A 23,407-nucleotide genomic window follows, 5' to 3' on the forward strand; every position below is an offset into this window, starting at 1 on the left:
TTCACTTATTGTATTTTCAAGGTTCATCCATGTTCTTGCACGTATTAATACTTAATTCCTTTTTATTGCTGAATAATTTTCCCTGTATGGATATACCACATCTGTTTTACCATCCATATACTGACAGATATTTGTGTTTTTTCCACTTTTCGACAATTACAAATAATGCTGTCATGAACATTTGGGTAGAAGTTTTGTGTGGACACATGTTGTCACTTCTCTTGTGTATATACCTAGCAGTGGAATTGTGGGGTAATATTGTAATTCTATGTATAGCATTTTGAGGAATTGACACACTGTTGTCTAAAGTGGCTGTGCCCCTTTATGATTTCAGGAGTAATATAAGAGGGTTTCAATTTCCTCACATCCTTGCCAATGCTTGTTATTGTTTGTGTTTTATTTTAGCCATCCTAATAGGTGTGAAGTGTTATTTCCTGGTTTTGTTTTGTGCTTCCTAATCACTATGATGTTGAACATCTTTCCATGTGCTTGTTGGCCATTTGTTTTCTTTAGAGAAATGTCTATTCAAATCCTTTGTCCATTTTTTTACATTGGGTTATTTGTCTTTTTATTGTTGAGTTGCAAGACTTCTTTATGTATCTTGGATACAAATCTTTTATCAGATAAATAACTTGCAAATATTTGCTCTTATTTTCTATTTCAGTGGTTTCCAACCTTTTTGGTTTCCCAGAAGACAATTTTTCCACAGATGGGGCTAGGGGTGGGGGATAGTTTTGGGATGAAACTGTGCCACCTCAGATCATCAGGCATTCGTTAGATTCTCATAAGGAGCATGAAACCTGGATTCCTTACATGCGCAGTTCACAATAAGATTCACGCTCTGATGAGAATCTAATGCTGCTGCTGATCTGACAGGTGGTGGAGCTCAGGTGGTAATGCTCTCTCAGCTGCCACTCACCTCCTGCTGTGCAGCCCATTTCCTAGCAGGCCACAAAATACTGGTTCATGGCCCAGGGGTTGGGGATCCCTGGTCTAGTTAATTTTTTTGCCACACTTATTAGGGTTTGGATAGTATCTTTGAAGTCACCTTTTTCCTACATAAATGTCATGTCGACCAGGGAAATAATGTCACACGCTTTTACTGAGAACCCGCTTGTTGCCAGACATTCTGTTAAGTTCCTTACACACAAAATTTACCACACTTAATTTTTGTAACAACACATGTGGTTGGTATCATCCCTCTATTTAGGGGACAGGGAAAACAGCAAGTGAGTGAACAAAGAGTGATGGGTTTGCTGTTTGTGATGGGGAAGGCCTGGATGAAGTGAGAAGAGAGCTACGTGACTATCTGGAGGGGGGAGAGCACTCCAGGAAGACAGCTCCCAAGCAAGGAACATGTTTGTTGTGACTGACAAACGGAAAGGAGACCAGAGTGGCTCAATCTCTTTTCTGTTTGACCAGCAAGTAGATGAGAGTTAGCTTTTACCTGGGCATAATTTCATCTAAAGAAAGCTTCTGTGCCTCAATCGTATCTAAAATATATTCAAACATATCTCTGAAAAGGCATGGAAGAGAGAGCATTCTCCACACAGTGCTGGTGCTATTTACCCAGTCTCCTGTTACACCTGTAATGAAGTGATTTGTTCAGAGGAGAAGCTAAAGTGCATAGCGGCTGGAGAGGAGCTTAGGCGAGGGGCCTTGATGGCTGCTTATTAGTTGTGTAACTCTGTCTTGCTTTTTCAACTCCGAAATGGGCGTATTAGTTTGATTTGCCTGTCCTACCAAATACCACAGACTGGGTGGTTTAAACAACAGAGGTTTGTTTCCTCAAAGTTCTGGAGGATTGATGATTGAAATCAAAGTGTCAGCACAGTTGGTTTCTTCCTTTTATAAATATTTGTAAATTTATTTTTTATTAAGAAAAATTTTTCCGCCTCTAACTTTGTTGTGACGACTATTTAGTACAGCAAATGTCATGGACAGTTTGAAGGATTGGGGCCAACGTTAACTGACCAAGAACAACTTCCATCTAAATCATCACAAAAAATGTTTAAATAAAAAAAGAAAAAAGTAAAAGTAAAAAGGGAGCCAACAGGAGCTTCAGGTTGAACAAGACCCTCACATTTATCTAATACATTCAATCCTAGCTAGAGTGTAACAAAATGGAAACAGGAACACTGTAATCCTAAACTTCCATTACAGCTCGTTCTTTGTACACACCTGTGAAGCCCCCCCCTCATTCCCCTAGTGCTCCCAACTCAATTACATCCTGGTATGTTGAGCCTGCTGACTCAGGAGCATATAGAACTTCTCTTTAATCCTATCTTTGTTGTAAGGCTGGCATGTCTGGGTATTAGCTCGCTAAACCAGGCAGCTGAGGTCTGCCAGATCATCCATAAAATCAAACAACTGATGATATCAATGAGACAGAGGGGCTGTTGGGATCATTCTCTTCAGATATTCTTCATTTATTTTACAAATGCCGTCCATGCATTTGTTCACAGATTCATAGTCAGCTTAAGTTCTGTCTTCTGGCTTTTTGGTAGGCTGTGCCAGCAAGATGGTGTGAGATCGCCCACCAAACTCTTCTCATGGTAACTGCTGCTTACCCTGCAGCACCAGGGTTGGTTTTTTCTAAGGCTGCTCTCTTTGACCTATAGATGGCCATCTTCTCAGTGAGTCTTCACAGAGCCTTCCCTCTGTGAGTGCCTGTGTTCTAATTTCTTCTTAGAAGGAACCACTCATAATGGATTAGGGCCCAACCTAATGCCTTCATTTAACCTAAATTACCTCTTTCAAGAACATTCTTTACATACAGTCACATTCTAGGGTATTGGGGGATGAGAACTTCAATATATGAATTTCGGAGGCACAAATTTAGCCCATAACAATGGGAAAGATAATAATATCTACCCTCTAGACTGATTTTAAAAGGGAATTGAAATAACATTTGGAAAGCCTTAAAGCGGTACCTAGCGCACGATGAGTATGCCAAGGAACTGTGCTACATGAGGGTTATTATCCTGCTACTATCCAGTCGCACCTGGGTTGTGAGTTTGTTGAGGGCCAAAATCCAGGGATTGTATTTGTAAATTGTATTATTATTTTCAATTATTTTATTTAAAAAACCTACCTGCCCCTAGGATAGTCTTTATCTATTGTAAGCACTCAGCACATGTTTGTGTAACTAAAACTTTTCATGTCTCCCACATCTCTTCCAAATCACTACCATATTCTCATCTGCCAACCAACTCTGCATCACACACACCATTCCTTTTCCTCCTAACCGGATCCTGGATTTAGTCTTCAGGCATTAAACTCACATGCTGAGCACGAATTGAGTTTCCTTTTGCAGCCACAGCATGATTCTTTTTTTTTTTTTTTCTACAGAGGTTTAGGAAGTTCGTTTACTTAAGATTTTAACAATTGCCTTGCTTTTGACACATACCAATCTTGCATGTTAATCAATCTTTAAGATTTTTGTTTTCCAACTTGTTAGAACAATAACCAGCATAAATAATTTCTTTTCTGGAATTTACATTTGAGTCAAAAGGGGAAGCCCATTTTGCCCATGAATCTAATATAGTGTTTCTGAATTTATCATCGTGAACGATAGGTTTATTGCCTACTCAGTGTTTCACTTCTGAAGTCTTCAAACCTTCCATCATGATGCAGAATAAATTCTGGAGCAACCCTGCCTGACAACAGAGGATTGACTGCAATCGTTCGAAAGGACAGAGCTCCACAACACATTTTCTGAAATGTTTTCTTATGAAGGAAAAGCTGATAGGGAATTTGAGTTAAAGTAGACAAAACAAAACAAAACAAAACAAAACCAAAACCAAAAAACAGGTGTTGAAAGGATGTTTTAAACAGGCTGAGGTATTAAATCACCACAGAGAGCAGTCTTAGTTTACTCTGAAATCAGTTTATATTCTTCTATTACCATCCACATATTTTGTTTTGCTGCAAAACACAGGGAGAACTATTTACCATTAAGTTGCCCAATTAATTTTCTTTAAGGCATGTAACATTTTCTAAAGAAATCTGAAAGTACTTGTTCCACTGAAAAAATGAGATTTATCTTCTATATCATAACTTTGCTCCCAGTGAAAAAGCCAGGATAATGAAGAACAAAATCCATTTTTGTGAAGGAAAACACTTTTATTTCATGGTATTTTTAAACATCATTTTGTCAACTCTGCATGAATAAAGTTGACAACACCCCTTGAATATATGTTTGCATGTCTTTATAGTTTTAATTTGTTATACTTTTGCTCTTCCTTTTTAAGCAACATTTTAAAAAATCTACAAAGTAATACATACATATCTACACCACTAGGATGCAAATTGGAATTTGGAAGCGCTAGATCCGCTGATTTTATTTGCTATCTGACTATCACATTTGTTCCTTTTAACTGATTTATTAGGTCTATATTCTAAAGTATATTTTATTCTGTTGCAACAGCTATTAATGAATTCTTTGATCGTGGATTTTTGTCACATACATCTGTATTGGTTCAGGGAGCCTAACCTGTTGGAACATTCTGCTGAAGAGTTTGCTTTTATATCTAGGGACATTTATCATTATCTAAGGCCAGCTGCCTGACTTCTCTTCAGTGCTCTGTTTATAGGGTTTGAACATCTATAAATGGAAACACTAGCTAACCAGAAATTATCGCTAGGGCTCTCTGATAGTGTCCTAGGCTCTCACAACTTGGAATGTCCTGCAATATCTAACATGTAAGCACGTCGAATCATTTTCTAGACAGAATCTGAACCTCTGTGTCTCTCAGTCTTTCTCTCCTTTTCATTCTCTTTCAACATGGAACTTGAAAAGCATGAAAAAAGAAGCTTATTAAACAAGAATTTAGAGGAGAAACTGACGGTAAGACATGAGATTTAGCACACACAGATTTATAATGAAATTGACAGGGTAGTAGAGCAACTGTCATAGATTGGAAAAGTTGTGCTAGCCGGCCTCTGTTTCCATGTTTTGCTGGTCGATAACTTTAAAATTAATGAGTTCCATGGGCTTTCCTGAAAATAATGTAATAAAGTTATATATAAAATGCCATTGCACAAATGAGGGCAAATTTGATTTAGTTAAATGATGTGGTTTACCTTCATTTTAAAAACTAGAATCCATTTATTTTGACCTCTCATTGTGATTGCCTCAGCACTGGAAAATTGTTTTATTTACGTATGTGAAGCTTAGCAAGTGTTCAAAGTCCATTTTTTCTCAGAGATACCAGTAATATGTGCCAAGAAAAATAAGTATTATAGAATAGATTAATGTTTTATTAAGTTTAATGAACTTCTGGTATAAGGATAAAGTTTTTTGCCGTAGAAGTTATAAAAGTAATTTTGCCTCGATACTAAGCAATTAAATGTCAATGATTAATATGGTCACTTATATTTGCTCAAATACAAAATAGACTATAACCTTGAGTTAAATGTGCTGTCCATGGCTCATCTGATGAGCACAGGTCACTAATTATGTTTGTAAATTTACTGTGGCTATAGAGTTAACATTGGAACAGGTCATAACTAATTTTAATATCAGCCTAAATAACAAAAAGTAAGATAATATAGCCCATAATAAGACCAAATTCATGGGAATACATTGTTCTAGATGTATGAAGTTGAGGTTTATGGACTATTCAAGATATTAAAACTAGAAAAATGGAAAAAAGAACTATACTGGGTTGAAAACTCCTGAAGTGTATTAGAATCTCAAGGTCTTAAAGTAATATATTTAATAAAATATACAACCTTTTCTTAAAGGAATCAGGTCATCATTTTCAGTACCCACTTTGGACCTCTGCCCTAGGTGATTGTACAGACATGTAATGGCCACAGAGTATTTTGCTTTTTGACTATTTGGAAAGGCCATGTGTCCTTGTAGAGCTAACCAGGGATTTTGAATCAGAAAGGGCTTGGTGAAAATTCTTGCCCACAACTACCAAATATAAGACCATGGGTTTTGTTTAATCTTTCTGAGTCTCAGTTAATTCATGTGTAAGATAGGGAACAGTAATAACTAATCTGAAGGCTTTTGTGAAGAATAAAAACTATAATGTATGTGAAGTCCCTAGCCTAAGCCTATTTTTAAACTGTTTTTGGCCTGATTCACTTAAAAAGCACGTGCCCAAAGTTTACTAATGTGGAAAGAAAAAAGTTAAAATGCATTTAAAAGTAAAGAGAAAACCCAGATATGGTAAGCATAAAGGATTAGTGGTCATAAAACCTTTATGGAACCAGATAGGGAGTAACTAAATACATGAATAAATGGTTGCTATGAATTAGCTATGAATTAGTGTGAAATTTGACCCTGAGCTTCCTGGCAGTCTTTTACAGGAAGTTTTGAAAGTAAACATAGAGGACATGGGGCTAGTGTACAAAGTGAAGATGGACTCTTCTTATTTGAAGTGATTCGATGTATTAGCATTTCACTTTCTGGAAAGTCAGATATTGTGCATGCCTGACTCTACCTTGAATACAGCTATAAATCTAGAAGTGAGCAAAAATCTTTCCTTAGAGGAAGCAGCTGTCACAAAACTCATGAACATTACTCTGTAGCAGAGGCCTAGGGCTAGCCTCAGATTGACTTCTAAAGATTGCAGGGAAATATGGCGGCACATCAGAGGCATACGAACATTCACCTGCACTGAGAAGAGAGGCTGTTTTGGGGGTGGCGGGAACACATGAAAGCCCAGTGTCTGGGGTAATTAAGTGTACAAGCAAATAGAGCTAAGGAACCTGGCACCTTTCAGATACAGGAGTTTTGATGACACTGTTATCAAGAAAAGTTTTGCCTATGCTTAGTATTTTCTATTTAAGAGAGTTGGAAAATGTATATCTTTGAGGGTTTCCAATAAAAGTTATTTTGGCTGTTTATGTAAATGAATATCCAAAAACTTCAGTTCATCGAGCATTATGTTTCATGTTAATACCAATGTAACACAGTATGACCGGCTATGTTGCTGAAGACAGTTGAAAAATGTATTTTTGTGGAGTTCACTATTTTCTGAAATTTATTCAATTTATTTATTATAAATAGTAAAGTTCATAAAAGTCTGGTTTTTAAAAGAAGAAAATATTTTTTCCATTAAAATATTTCAATATGTGTACATTATAATATTGTGTTATACATTTGTTTAAAATTAAAGCTGTATCTCTCATAAGGATCTTTATTATGAACAGTGTTATAGTATGTGTCACACACTTAAGCAATATGCATTACTGGGTTTATTTGAAAAAATTTCTAAGGTAAGATCTATAGTAAATAAGTAAGAAAGTCACCAGTCTGCAGAATTTAAAAATTCATCAGTTTATTCTGCACAAAGATAAAACAAGACAAAATAAGACAAAGACAAGACACAAGTAAAACAAGATTCTTTGCTACACATCCAATATAAATCTTATCTTACCCTGGGTGAGTGAATTGCTACTTTTAAGTATTGATTTTGCCCTGAGTTTATTGCTGTTTGCTGATTAAAAGATTGCTAGGTACTTAACCAATTCAAGGTGCCTCTTTTACATCTATTAATCAATAAATAATCAGAAATAAAGGAATGATATCAAATTCTTCAAAATTTCTTAAATCTACCAATGCCAAGTGAAATTTCTCATAATTTGGTTGATGTTATTCCAATATTTCAAACATGAGAAGAAAAATCAATTAACATGGACTTAGGACATTTCCACGCCTTTGGAAACCATCTATTAAATCGTGGAATATCTTAGTCACTGATTCTGCTAAATCAGATGACAATAAAGCTAATTTTTGTGGGAAGTGGTAGAGAGGTGGAAGAAAGGAGGAAAGTATTTTGTAACAATATGTTTCAATTTGGTTGGTTCCACCATAATTGCTGTTGAGGCTGAATGGATCTTTTGTTTTTCCTATCATGTATTTTCTAAACTCTGTTCCTGGGAATTCTGATTTTCCACAGTGCTTCACAAAATGTGGTTCTGGTCTGTGTTCAAGAATATTCAGAAAACACTGTGCATTTTACAACACATTTCTCCTTGGAGACTCATATTTGTATTGTAACATACTAAAGACTGTGAGGCACTCTGGAGGTTAATCCGGTGTTTCCTAAACTCATCTACCAGTGTAATACATTTTAATGTGTGTGCAATAACAGTGAATATTCTGAGGAACCAGTAGTGTTCTCTGCAACATACCTTAGGAAATGACGTGTTAGCATATGAATTTGTAGTCTGTTTTATTTTTGAGATGCATTTTTGGAATAATGATTGACAAAGCAATACTTTCAAGCTGGGTATATTTGTATTTATAACATGAAGTTACTTCTGGAATAGTTTTAAGAAATAGGTACTAGTTTCTATGTATTATGTTTAATAAATAAGTAAAACTAAGACAACAAATCTTGACTATTTTCCAAATGTCTTTTAGACTATAAATGCATCAACAAAGAATTTTCCTTATATTTACCTTCTACTGAAATTTCATAATGAAAAGGAAAAAAAAATCATATATTACTATAGTAAAATGATCATGTACCTCAGGGCATTCTGATAAATAATGGTTTCTTTCTCTAAGAGATTATAAGAAGAAACATATTTCATGCATAAATTTAATAATTTCTCTTGTATTAACAAAATATGTCTCGAGACAATTTTATCTTCTCAAATAATGAATGTTCAATAATATTACAAAAATAATGATAATGACCGGGCGTGGTGGCTCACGCCTGTAATCCCAACACTTTGGGAGGCCGAGGTGGGCGGATCACGAGGTCAGGAGATCGAGACTGTCCTGGCTAACACGGCGAAACCCCATCTCTACTAAAAATACAAAAAATTAGCTGGGCGTGGCGGCAGGCACCTGTAGTCCCAGCTGCTCGGGAGGCTGAGGCAGGAGACTGGCGTGAACCCGGGAGGCAGAGCTTGCAGTGAGCCGAGATTGCGCCACTGCACTCCAGCCTGGGCGACAGAGCAAGACTCCGTCTCAAAAAAAAAAAAAAAAAAAAAATTAATAATAATGATAACAAGAAGAGTATATGATTCAACTTATTTTATATTGAGACTTGGTACAATCAAATCAACACAGTGGTCAATTTCTAAATGTCATAAATATTGCTACCTTGAGTAAAAAAGCAACTCTTTGAGATTGAGAAAGAAAACAGGTCATCTGACATTAGTTTTCTTTAACAGGATATATCTAATATAAGGAGCTGAACAATTATATTTTAAATAATTTAAATTTTACTTTTTATATTTAAAAATTTGATTTATTTTGAATTTGAGAGCGAAAGAGTTATCCAATGATATGTAAATTTACTTATGATCTCATAATAACATTCTTCTTGATTTCAGAAAAAAGAGTTCATACCACTTATTTATTTTTTATTTAATTAATTAATTTATTTTTTGAGACTGAGTTTCACTCTTGTCACCCAGGCTGGAGTGCAGTGGCGCGATCTCGGCTCACTGCAACCTCCGCCTTCCCAAGTTCAAGCGATTCTCCTGCCTCAGCCTCCCGAGTAGCTGGGACTACAGGCGTGCACCACCACGCCTGGCTAATTTTTGTATTTTTAGTAGAGACTGGGTTTCTCCACGTTAGCCAAGCTGGTCTCAAATTCCTGACCTCAGGTGATCCACCCGCCTTGGCCTCCCAAAGTGCTGGGATTACAGGCGAAAGCTACTGTGCCTGGCCCATACTACTTATTTTTAAATACAGCAAAAGAGAAAAGAAATGAAAAAAAAAAAAACTTGTTAAAATGTAAAACTACACAGAATTTTAGAATTCTGTGATAATTCAGTGAAGGATAGCTCTTTAAATAAAGTTAATTAAATAATTTATTTATTTTGAATTCGAGTTTCACTCTTGTTGCCCAAGCTGGAGTGCAATGGTGCGATCTCGGCTCACTGCAACCTCCGCCTCCTGGGTTCAAGCGATTCTGCTGCTTCAGCCTTCCCAGCAGCTGGGATTACAGGCATGTGCCACCACGCCCTGCTAATTTTGTATTTTTAGTAGAGATGGGGTTTCACCATATTGGTCAGGCTAGTTTTGAACTCCTGACCTCAGGTAATTCACCCACTTTAGCCTCCCAAAGTGTTGGGATTACAGGTGTGAGCCACCATGCCCAGCCTAAATTATTTATTAATTCATAGCTTCATTAATACAAATAAAATTAATTACTTTCTAAGAAGAAATCTGTTAACAAACAAAAAACATGAGATTCGTGCTTGGTTCTAATTCCTCATATCATTATCTGACGACAGGTTTGAGTGTTGTTGGTGAGCGTCTTCAGACATGCAACCTAGTGCCTATTGGATGGCAATGTACTCAGAAAAAACAAAACAGACTTTCAAATCAGTATACATCCCTAGACACTTATTTTGAATAAGACAGAATACTAAGGGCTGCAGTACTCTGCAGCCATCTGAACATACAGGATAAAGAAAGTCCTAGCCCTCAAGGCAATTATTATGCTTTGATTATTTTTAAGTACCTTATGATATAATAATGATAGGTTTTAGCCACTCAGAAACATTCTAAGTGTACAAACCATTGACACCTCAATTTCTCACATGGACCTGTGGTAGCAAGTCTATAATTATTCTTCAGAATGTCTTAACAACGGGAATGATTGTAAAGCATTTTATGCTGTAACACGGTAACATGAATATGATAATGATGATGATGATGATGATGATGATGATGATTATTATTATTTTTGGAAATGGAGTCTCACTCTGTCGCCCAGGCTGGAGTGTAGTGGCGTGATCTCGGCTCACTGCAACCTCTGCCTCCCAGGTTCAAGCAATTATCCTGCCTCAGTCTCCCGAGTAGCTGGGACCACAGGCACATGCTGCCACGCCCAGCTACTTTTTTTTTTTTTTTGTATTTTAGTAGAGACAGGGTTTCACTTGTTGTCCAGGCTAGTCTCGAACTCCTGGGCTCAGGCACTCTGCCCGCCTCGGCCTCCCAAAGTGCTAGAATTACAGGCATGAGCCGCTGCGCCTGGCCTGTCACATGTTTTATTCTGCCGTAATATCTACTTATATATTTATTTCTCTTTCTAATTGTGTCTAACTAGAGTCATTGGTAACAGGCACTCACTCAGAAGGCCCTGATATGCCCCAAAACAAGTCATCTATTCTGCCAATGTTTCTGATGTGTTGTCTAGATACTACTTTCAGTATGGCTTGAATGTTGCTTCTGATCTATATGTTATTCCTTACAAGGCAACTTCACATAATAAAATAAGTAATAAATGCAAATTAAATTTAATAAGTAGGAAATCTCTGTCAGTAAGGTACTGGATGTATGTATCTTTATACCACAATTGGTTGCATTCATTCTTAATAAACTAATTTTGATGATGACCTAAATGAAGGAAAGAAAGATAAAAACATGCAAACAATGATATTTTATTTTTTTGGCATTACATCATTTATTTTGGAAACCTCCTTCCATGTCTCTGCTACTCATAGAGTAGCAATGACTCTTGCTGTGTTTTGGATTCAACTGATAAAGTTGCCTTAGATGTCCATATTGTCTAAGGGACAATTTTGATGGTAGAGAATGTGAGTTGCTTTGCCCCCATACCTTAACTCCCCTAAGCTGCCGGCTCATGTTTGATTTTATTGGTGACATTGTCATGGGCCATGGTAGGCACTTCAGCATCTTTAAGGCTGCAGCTGCCCTCCCTAAGGTATTTGTGTTGCCTACTGTGCATTCTATGTCTCCACTTGGCACATCGCCCACGATGGCCCATTCATCATTGGTATATTTTAAATTTATTATCCACTTTTCTCCAGAGATGGCATCCAGAGTTGACATCTAAAATACCCTGTGGAAATAATTATTTTCATAAAACAGATGGGTGGTAGAGACCAAAATTTCATGTTAAGTTTCTCAGTAAGCATCCCTCAACTGGAAGGCAATTGGAGGGAATTCAGAACCAGGATTCTTTGAGTTTCTGAACACTGTGTCACTCCTGAATTTTTAGTAAAATTAATTAATTTTTCCCTTTCTTAGGGAGGTAAGACATTTCTGAGATGTCAATAAGAGGATTATATGATTGATCTCTCTGCACCAGTTATTAGAGATTTGATGATTAAGATAACGTTCTCCAAATAACTGAGACAACCCTTCAGCATTATGAGTAATTAAAAAATTCTGGTCTTACCCCAGGTGTAGTATAGTAGTAAATAGAAACCATGAATCCTGATCATTTGGCAGACCCAAGTGAAAAACTAAGTAGTTGAAAAACTTAAATCTCTTTTGAATAGGAAAGAATTCCATCTTAACTTCTTTCTGGCCTTTTCTCCTTTGAGCCAATAACAAAAATTTAAAAATTGCAGAAAAATCTATAGCATGAAATTTTAAAAAGAGAGAGAAAGCAAATATGCTATGATAGTGGTGGACCATGAGGATCATTGGGAAATTGCTAAGCAGTGAGAGTTAAAGTCCTAATGTGCATAATGGCAAAATGAGGAGAGACTGGAAAAATGAAAAAGCGAGTGTGTACAGGTGTTTAATTGACATACCTATGAAAATCTAAATGAAGAACCTGTGTCTTCTGTGTGTGTGTGTGTGTGTGTGTGTTGATGGTGACAAGGATTCTTATTCCAAAGAGGTTTTCTATCTCTCCCTAAGTGCCAACTAGTATGGTGAGGAGCATGTTAGATCTGATTCCAGGAGACTGGTAGGTAATACAGTTAAAGTTGTGCTTGTATGGCCTTTGACAAATCACTTAATCTTTGGCTTCTTTATCTACAAAGTGAAAGGTTGGATTGGATTTGAAAATATTGCTATGCTCTTCAGCATTTTATACATCTATCAAAAGTGCTCTCTGGCTGTGGATTTATTAAATTCTTTCCATACCAAATGATGCCTATTTATTCAAACATTAGGAATCTTGAAATAGTTTCTATTTTTATATTATCACTAATCAAATGTAAAATAGAAGTCCTTGTTATTAGATGAAACTTTCCTTTTAGAATAGAAAGTTCACAGTTCAGTACTGATTAATTAAATTGCATAGTTTTTCTATGTTTTCACCGAGAAATAACAAAGATTCAGGAATTGGATCATGGGTAAATATTGTGAAATAGATGAAAGAAGTAGCATGTAAGTGCCTTAATGTTTATATTGAAATACCCAAAATAAAGCATTATATTTTCTCACACTTAACCTAAAATAAAGTGGATGCTATGTTTTCATTTGGAATAAAAATTAATACACACACACACACATATATATATACACACAATCTGTGTGTTAAATGTTATTTTAAAAATGATTTCTCTTATTCATTCTTTTTTTGTCATTCTTACCACTCCCTGCAACGTACCTGACACAGATATCTTAGTCCCTTTGCAACCTTAATTTTAGCCCCTCTTCATCACTGGTGGTTGAGGAAAAGTGGACGCACAAGTATTGCCAAACTCTAGCCACCATTTTCATTTTCTTTCTTACATTAAGAAAAATGAGGGCTGTATCTATTGGAACCCAGTGAGGGGAGCTGAGAGTTGAGAAGTGAAACTGTTAAGGATCCAGATTTCTACTTTATGGTTCAAATCAAGTTCTTGATGCCATCCAGCCCTTTGAAAACCACTGCTAATTAAAGCAGTGTCTGCTGATAATGTAAGTCTGAGACTCACTGTTTGAATGGATCTTTTGATATAGCTCTGTGTGATGGCGAATAACAGAAAGGAGATGGATGGATTGCAGGCTTTAAGCGAGCTGTGCTTTCACAGTGACATATATAGCATACTGTACGTGCGGCAAAATATTTTCTAGGTTCTCATTGTGAGAATTACAATTATATATCTAGTTGTTCTGTCCCAAGTACAGCTCCCCTAAGGGAATGACAAATAGACTGTGGTATTAGTGATGGAATTACATTAGAGAATCATTTGCTTTATTTTTCTACATGACCTTCATGAAAATAACGAGATCATTTTTAAAAAAATAGTTAGAGGATGTTTGTAGTTCAATTGCTGGTCTTTTGTTATTATTTATAACCTAAAAATTTCTCAAGGGTCCTTTTATTAATTTTCTGCTCAGTTAATGGGTATTTTCTTGCATGGGTAGCTTCTGGGAAGATGCCCCCCCTCCACCCCCAGCTTGGTCTTCAAAATAGGCCTAGTACCCTTATAGCTGTCAGAGCGTAGCAATTTAGAGACCACCTCGTGATTTTAAATACTAACTTGATGACATTCGTCTTAGGAGCAGTTGAGAGAGCTCATAGGATTGCTTTCCTGAACCTATTATGATTTCTCTGGGGATATCATGTCATAGTGGGAGGCTGAAGGAAGAAAATGTTAGCATGAATTAATATGCTTATCACAGAGAGTGGGGCATTAATTTAGAATGTGAAGGAAATATATGGGAAATAAAACCTTTTTTCATCCCTATTTTGTTTTTCCACTTGAACTCAGCTTTCGGTCTTGGAATTCTGGCATGTTTTGTTGTGCCACTTGCTTCTGCTTATTCATTCATTCAGCCCAGCAATCCTTTGCCTGCAGCTTGTAGACCTCCTGCCTGCTGGTCCATCTTTGCATGGGGTGGGGAAGGAAAAGAAAGAGCTGGTTTTAGAGGCTTTCAATGAATCTCCTTCTTTTCAGCCCTTCTTTACAGTCATGCCTTTGTGGAATTTGTCTTCCTTGACTCTGGCACCCTCCAGGGTTTGCAAAGTCATTTATACTAAGGTCACTTCTTGGCAGCTCATCTTCGTCTGGCCGTCTACCTCTATCTCCTTTTCATCTTCCAGAAATTTACAATGTGCTTTTTCATACTGATTTTTCTCTCTGCCAGATCTCTTATTTTTGTGGGTTTATGGTTTAAAATTCCTTTACTCTCATTTTAATAGTGTCCAGAGAAGAATATGAAATAAACATGTGTGTTCCATTAGTGATCTTGACCCAGAAGTCCCTCAATTTATTTTAAAAGCTTGCTCTCAATGCTCTATTTGTGTTGGAAAATCGTTTCAATAAATGATGGGTGCTGTGGAACATCTTTATTCTTTTTTTGAGAGAAGCTACAGTCTGGATGTGTCCTCCAACATTCAGATGTTGGAATTTAATCATCAACTGATAGTATTAAGAGGTGGGGCTTTTAAGAGGTGATGAAGCTGTGAGGTTGGAGTCCTAGTGGATGAGAGTAGTGCGCTTCTAACAGGGCTTGAGGGAATGAGTTCATTCTCTTCTGCTCTTCTGCCATGTGAGGACACAGTGTTCCTCCCTTTTTTGCCTTCTGTCCCTTCCACCATGTGAGGATGCCTAGAAGACACCATCAATGAGAAATGAACCTTTACCAGACACAGAACCTGCTGGCACCCTGATCTTGGACTTCCTGGAGTATATTTCTGTTCTTTATAAATTACCCAGCCTCAGATATTTTGTTATAGCACCAAAAATGGACCAAGACTAAAGATTCAAATACATTTTAAGCCCAACAACTATTTTTTTTCTGTTCGGGGTATCATACTATATGCCTCTTACCTTCATCTGGCATTTTTATTCCTTGCATGTAAGATATTTTCCTAGGAAAGCAACACTTCCAATAATTAATTAATTTTTTTACTTAAGAATTTTTCTAAAAAATATGCAGTCTCATCTGCAGATAGGACTATAAATTGCTACCATTTTTCTGGAGTGTAATATGTATTGAGACCTTAATTATTTACCTACCTACTGGCCAGATAATTTTACTCTAGACATTTATATGAGGCAAAGAAATATACAAATATTTAGTTTAATGATGTTTATTGCAATATTGTTTATAAAAGTAAAACTAGTGGACACAGTAGGGGAATTAGTTACTAATCTATGATGACATAATACAAAGGAATGTAAAGGCCTTGGTATAGTGGGCAGTATTTTCCTTTTTTCCACAAAAGGACAGATGTTAGGCAAAGTGGAATGCTTCTTTTACAGATCATGCATGTTGACAGAACATTAACATGTAAATCAGTGAATATATTTGTGCAGCCCTATTAGCCAAACCCTAGAATCTTAACAACCCAAATAAAGGCAACAATATTATGGGTTAAATTGTATTTTTCAGTTTTACTAAGATTTCAAATAGCTCAGAGTAATTTTTTTTTTTTAATTGTACTGTAACCTCACATTTTTATTGTCTTGCTGACTTGATGAGATTGTCAGAGAGGAATGCAAGGCCATCTGATTTTGGTGCTTTATTCCTTATCTGAGAGCAGATTTATGGAAGCCTTGAGTGCTTACATCCTTCTGCCTGTACCACCTTGGATACCAGCAGACTGCAGGCTCCTCAAGATTAGGAACTCTATGTTCTTGGCACCTTGTAATCCTAATATGTGGAAAGTGGTACTCAAACCTTGTTTGAACTGTCTAGGATGGGTTTTACATGTCTGAGTGTGTGTGTGCACATGCATGCGCATGCACTTTATCTGATTTGTTATGACGGGGATCCCAAGCTAAGTCTAAATTAAATTCACCTTGATATTCAGCCACATCTGGAGAGCTGGTGATTTGGCACTTTCACAGACCATTTTCAAGAGACAATGAAGAGCTTTTCAGGAAGGGACTTGTCCTGAGGGAAGAGACAGATGAGATATGGTTTTTGTTCATGGAAAATGAGAGACCCTGAGCATGGCCAACTGCCTCTACCTTCTGATGGACCTCCAACTTAACCTCATCAGTCATGCTGAGTAAAAATTTTCCGTGGAAATCTTTGTATGATATACAAAGCACTAAATGCCGGCATGCTTGTTGCTGGCAGCTTACCCCCTATAGTGTGGCCATCGGTAGGCAGCTATGGCATTGGTGGCAGAATTGCAGATTTGGCATTGGAAAAGCATCACCAGAGTGTGACAGGAGGAGAATGGCAGTCTCCTGTCACTTAGCCAAAGTGCTAGTTCACAGAGCAATGACAGAATTAGGGAGACTGTGGAACTTTCTGAGAGTAGGTGAAAGTGGAACTGGAGAGTTCTATTTTTTTCATACTATGTTTGATGATTAATTTGGCCTCATTTTTTGCCTCAAGAATAACCCAGTAAAACCCAATGAGGGGTTATATTTACAATTCCCTTGTGAAAATTAAGTAATATAAAAATGGTTTTTAGTACCTATTAGATATTTTCAGATATCCTGAAATTCTTTACCACTGGCAGTTATGATTACAGAGATGCTTATGAAATCAATAAAAATTGGGTTATCCTTTGAAAATTTTCATGTTTATTTTGAAGGAATTTATATTTTGCTTAGATTTTTATTCTTATTCTACCAAAATCCTGTGCTGAGGGATAGCTTCTCCTCCATCACAGCCTGCAATAACAACCATACACAATATGGATAAGGTAGGGCAGAGTACTTCTGAATATCTGGAACTTTTGTGCATTTGGTTTGGGTTTGTTTTTATAATACTCAAGAAGTAAAAGGGATTTTATTTTTTTTTTGAGACAGAATCTTACTCTGTCACCCAGGCTGGAGTGCAGTGGTGCAATTTTGGCTCACTGCAACCCCTGCCTCTTGGGTTTAAGAGATCCTCCTGCCTCAGCCTCCCGAGTAGCTGGGACTAGAGGTGTACACCATCATGCCTGGCCAATTTTTGTATTTTTAGTAGAGACAGGGTTTTGCCGTGTTGGCTAGGCTGGTCTTCAACTCCTGGCCTCAAGTGGTTTACCCACCTTGGCCTCCCAAAGAGGGATCATTTTTTGGTTTCCCTTGTGTTTAAAGTTGTAGGTACAATTTTAGATTGGATCTATCAATAATTGTGAGAAGGAATAAGCTGTCTGTCATTCTGAAAAGAAGAAGCATGCTGCCATTTTTCTTATTACTGAGATTGTATTGATGTCTTACCATTAATAATAGGACAACTATTGATGTTTTGATCCAGTAGTCTAAATATTTCAGGACATTACTTTTACAAAACATCTTTAATTAAATTTTTTAATGTAACATCAGAATTGAAAACCAAATCCCTGTTGATTGATAGTTTAAGATAAACTGAGTAATCTTGCCCGATGATTATCATGATATAGATAATAGGCAGAACATGTTCCATGTTCTAAGAAACAGGTAAAGTACTTCGTTTGCGATCATCACCACGAATCTCGGAGGTAGATGCTATTTTCCCATTTTGCGGTTGGAGGAACTAATTTTTTTTTTTTGAGATGGAGTCTTGCTCTGTTGCCCAGGTTGGAGTGCAATGGTGCGGTCTCAGCTCACTGCAACCTCTGCCTCCTGGGTTCAAGTGATTCTCTTGCCTCAGCCTCCAGAGTAGCTGGGAATACAGGCATGTGCCACCTTGCATGGCTAATTTTTGTATTTTTAGTAGAGACAGGATTTCACCATGTTGGATAGGCTGGTCTCGAACACCTGGCTTCATAATCCACCCACCTTGGTCTCCTAAAGTGCTGGGATTACAGGTGTGAGCCACTGCGCCCGGGTGGAACTAAGTCTTAAGTCAGTGGCCCAGGACACATAGCAAGCCAGTGGAAGGGTTGGCCTCAGGACAGCCTGAGTCCAGGTCTACTCTCCTAACCCTCACCTATATCCCTCTCATGACAGGCTCAGAACCTCAGCTCCCCATCACCCCTTTATGATGATTTCCTATTCTCCTCAGAGGAAACACATACTTTGTATTTACCCCAATGTGTAATAAACAAATAATCAAAGATGACATTTACCTCATGAGGCCGTTATTATTCTTCATTCTTGAAAAATTAGACTAATATTTAGGTGTCATGGAATGGAATAAAATCTTACTACTATAGACTTTAAGTAAGTAATAGTACTTTAACATTCTTCTAAATTTACCTAACATCTTGTTAATAACGTTACTTAACAACGTGTTAAAACAATTTCTCTTTAAATAGGGAAACATATTTGGATTACATGTTAAAATGTCACTAGAAATGTAGTTAGATAGGTGATAACTTTTATATCACATATAAAAAGCTGTCTTGCCAAAATTTTGACTACTTTTTGCGGACCTACTTTATTGGTCAACTATTATTGTCTTGTCTTAATTGCAAATGAAAAACAAACCAAAAAGAAAATATCTCATTTGTCAGTTTTGGCTTTTGTTGCCATTGCTTTTGGCATTTTAGACATGAAGTCCTTGCCCATGCCTATGTCCTGAATGGTAATGCCTAGGTTTTCTTCTAGGGTTTTTATGGTTTTAGGTCTAACGTTAAAGTCTTTAATCCATCTTGAATTAATTTTTGTATACGGTGTAAGGAAGGGATCCAGTTTCAGCTTTCTACATATGGCTAGCCAGTTTTCCCAGCACCATTTATTAAATAGGGAGTCCTTTCCCCATTGCTTGTTTTTCTCAGGTTTGTCAAAGATCAGATTGTTGTAGATATGTGGCGTTATTTCTGAGGGCTCTGTTCTGTTTCATTGATCTATATCTCTGTTTTGGTACCAGTACCATGCTGTTTTGGTTACTGTAGCCTTGTAGTATAGTTTGAAGTCAGGTAGCGTGATGCCTCCAGCTTTGTTATTTTGGCTTAGGATTGACTTGGTGATGCAGGCTCTTTTTTGGTTCCATATGAACTTTAAAGTAGTTTTTTCCAATTCTGTGAAGAAAGTCATTGGTAGCTTGATGGGGATGGCATTGAATCTATAAATTACCTTAGGCAGTATGGCCATTTTCACGATATTGATTCTTCCTACCCATGAGCATGGAGTATTGTTCCATTTGTTTGTATCCTCTTTTATTTCATTGAGCAATGGTTTGTAGTTCTCCTTGAAGAGGTCCTTCACGTCCCTTGTAAGTTGGATTCCTAGGTATTTTATTCTCTTTGAAGCAATTGTGAATGGGAATTCACTCATGATTTGGCTCTCTGTTTGTCTGTTATTGGTGTATAAGAATGCTTGTGATTTTTGTACATTGATTTTGTATCCTGAGACTTTGTAGAAGTTGCTTATCAGCTTAAGGAGATTTTGGGCTGAGACGATGGGGTTTTCTAGATATACAATCATGTCATCTGCAAACAGAGACAATTTGACTTCCTCTTTTCCTAATTGAATACCCTTTATTTCCTTCTCCTGCCTAATGGCCCTGGCCAGAACTTCCAACACTATGTTGAATAGGAGTGGTGAGAGAGGGCATCCCTGTCTTGTGCCAGTTTTCAAAGGGAATGCTTCCAATTTTTGCCCATTCAGTATGATATTGGCTGTGGGTTTGTCATAGATAGCTCTTATGATTTTGAGATACGTCCCATCAATACCTAATTTATTGAGAGTTTTTAGCATGAAGGGTTGTTGAATTTTGTCAAAGGCCTTTTCTGCATCTGTGGAGATAATCGTGTGGTTTTTGTCTTTGGTTCTGTTTATATGCTGGATTACATTTATTGATTTGCATATATTGAACCAGCCTTGCATCCCAGGGATGAAGCCCACTTGATCATGGTGGATAAGCTTTTTGATGTGCTGCTGGATTCGGTTTGCCAGTATTTTATTGAGGATTTTTGCATCAATGTCCATCAAGGATATTGGTCTAAAATTGACAAATGGGATCTAATTAAACTAAAGAGCTTCTGCACAGCAAAAGAAACTACCATCAGAGTGAACAGGCAACCTACAAATTGGGAGAAAATTTTCACAACCTACTCATCTGACAAAGGGCTAATATCCAGAATCTACAATGAACTCAAACAAATTTACAAGAAAAAAACAAACAACCCCATCAAAAAGTGGGCAAAGGACATGAACAGACATTTCTCAAAAGAAGACATTTATGCAGCCAAAAAACACATGAAAAAATGCTCACCATCAATGGCCATCAGAGAAATGCAAATCAAAACCACAATGAGATACCATCTCACACCAGTTAGAATGGCAATCATTAAAAAGTCAGGAAACAACAGGTGCTGGAGAGGATGTGGAGAAGTAGGAACACTTTGACACTGTTGGTGGGACTGTAAACTAGTTCAACCCTTGTGGAAGTCAGTGTAGCGATTCCTCAGGGATCTAGAACTAGAAATACCATTTGACCCAGCCATCCCATTACTGGGTATATACCCAAAGGACTATAAATCATGCTGCTATAAAGACACATGCACACATATGTTTATTGTGGCACTATTCACAATAGCAAAGACTTGGAACCAACCCAAATGTCCAACAATGATAGACTGGATTAAGAAAATGTGGCACATATACACCATGGAATACTATGCAGCCATAAAAAATGATGTTCATGTCCTTTGTAGGGACATGGATGAAATTGGAAATCATCATTCTCAGTAAACTATCTCAAGAACAAAAAACCAAACACCACATATTCTCACTCATAGGTGGGAATTGAACAATGAGAACACATGGACACAGGAAGGGGAACATCACACTCTGAGGACTGTTGTGGGGTTGGGGGTGAGGGGAGGGATAGCTTTAGGAGATTTACCTAATGCTAAATGACGAGTTAATGGGTGCAGCACACCAGCATGGCACATGTATACATATGTAACTAACCTGCACATTGTGCACATGTACCCTAAAACTTACAGTATAATAATAATAAAATAAAAAATTAAAAAAAGAAAATATCTAACATAATTTCTCTTCAATTGATGTTAAATAATTCTTTCAGATTTCTATGTTAGTGTGTAAACCTAGCATACATGAAATCCCTGATAATCACTAATCTGCTCTTCATCTATATTCATCAACAATGTCATTAGCAAGTATAATTAAATTATTTCACTAACATTAAATAAATGAAATTTTGCAGTGCAGTCATGTGCTGTATGATGATGTTTTGGTCAACGATTAACTGCATATATGATGGTGGTCGTATAAGATTATAATGGAGCTGAAAAATTCCTGTTGCCTAGTGGCATCTTAATGATCCTGCTCCTCCTGTGTAGGCCTAAGCTAATGTGTGTGTTTTTCACTTAGTTTATAATAAAAGCATTTAAAAAATTAAAAAAATTAAAAATAGAAAAAGGCTTATAGACTAAGGATAAAAAGAAAATATTTTTTTGTATAGCTGTACAATGTATCTGTGTTTTAAGCTAAGTATTATTACAAAAGTCAAAAATTTAAAAAATGTAAAAAGTTCGGAAAGTAAAAAAATCAAAGTAAGCTGATTAATTTATTATTGAAGAAAAAATATTTTTATGTATTTAGTGCAGCTTAAGTGCACAGTGTTTATAAAGTCTACAGTAGTGTACAGTACTAGGCCTTCATCATCATTCTTCACTCACTCACTGACCCACCCAGAGCAACTTCCAGTCTGGTAAGCTCTATTCATGGTAAATGCCCTATACAGGTGTGCCATTTTTTATCTTTTATACTATATTTTTACTGTACCTTTTCTATGTTTAGATACACAAATATATACCATTGTGTTACAGTTGCCTATAGTATTCAGTACAGTCACATGTTGTACAGGTTTGTAGCCTAGGAGCAATAGTCTATACCATATAGCCCAGATATGGCCATATAGTATAACCTACTGCTAGGTGTGGTAGATTATACCATCTCAGTTTGTGTAAGTTTACTCCATGATGTTTACACAATGACAAAATTGCCTAAGGACTCATTTCTTAGAATGAATCTCTGTCATTAAGCGATGCCTGACCATATACAAGCATTTTTGGCTTTTTTTGACTTAGCATCACTTCCTTAAAGTGAGTCCAAGTTGTGAGGATCCACAGTTTCTTTTTGTTTCTGAGTATTATTCCATCGTATAGCTCTAGCTATATCACAGTTTAATGATTTGTCCAGTGAGGAATATTTGTGTGGTTTCCAATGTTTAGCTATTATAAATAAGGCTGGTACAAATATTTGTGTATATATTTCTGTGTAAAAATAGGTTTTCATTTTTCTGGGATAAATGCTAAAAGTGTGACTGCTGAGACATATGGTAAGTCCATTTTTTTAGTTTTAAAGGGAATTGTCAAGTTATTTTTCAGAGTAGCTGTACCATTTTACATTCCTATCAGCAATGTATGAATGTCACAGTTTCTCTATGTGCTTACCAGCATTTGGTATTATTATTTTTTGTTTTAGCTATTTTGATAGGTGTGTGGTGGTATCTTATCATGGTTTTAATTTATATTCCCTTGATTGTTAGGGTGTTGAACACCTTTTCATGTACTTATTTGCCATATGTATATCTTTTTTGGTGAAGTGTCTGTTCAGATCTTTTTGCCTACTTTTTAACTGGGGTTTTTGTTTTCTTCTTGTTAAGTTTTGAAAGTTTTTTAAAAAATATATTATAGATGCATGTTCTTTGCTGGATATGTGGTTCGCAAATATTTTCTACCAGGTTGTAGCATGTCTTTCATCCTCTTAACAGAATATTTTGCAGAGCAAAGATTTTAATTTTGCTGAGGTCCAGTTTACCATTTTTTTTCTTTTACGGATCATGCTTTTGGTGTCAAGTATAAGAACTCTTCACTGAGTCCTAGGTCTTGAAGATATTCTCCTAATTTTTAAAGCCTTATTGCTTATCATTGTATATTTCAGT

General features: G+C 36.6%; 1 protein-coding gene and 1 pseudogene across 5 annotated transcripts in view; one reads left to right on the forward strand and one right to left on the reverse strand.

Annotated features, from left to right (window-relative positions):
* Positions 1–2,223: 2,223 nt before the first annotated feature.
* On the reverse strand, positions 2,224–3,714 carry LOC129039057 (enhancer of rudimentary homolog; annotated as a pseudogene).
* Positions 3,715–4,703: 989 nt separating this feature from the next.
* MLIP (muscular LMNA interacting protein) overlaps positions 4,704–23,407 on the forward strand; it is a 251,973-nt gene continuing 233,269 nt past the window's right edge. For all 5 annotated transcript variants that reach the window (XM_054492411.2, XM_054492420.2, XM_054492419.2 and 2 more), the window contains exon 1: positions 4,704–4,849. In XM_054492411.2, coding sequence (XP_054348386.1) covers positions 4,787–4,849 — 63 coding nt within the window. In that variant the 5' untranslated portion in view covers positions 4,704–4,786. The remainder of the gene's footprint in view (positions 4,850–23,407) is intronic.

This window comes from Pongo pygmaeus, chromosome 5 (assembly GCF_028885625.2).
Source record: "Pongo pygmaeus isolate AG05252 chromosome 5, NHGRI_mPonPyg2-v2.0_pri, whole genome shotgun sequence".
Lineage (NCBI taxonomy): Eukaryota > Metazoa > Chordata > Mammalia > Primates > Hominidae > Pongo > Pongo pygmaeus.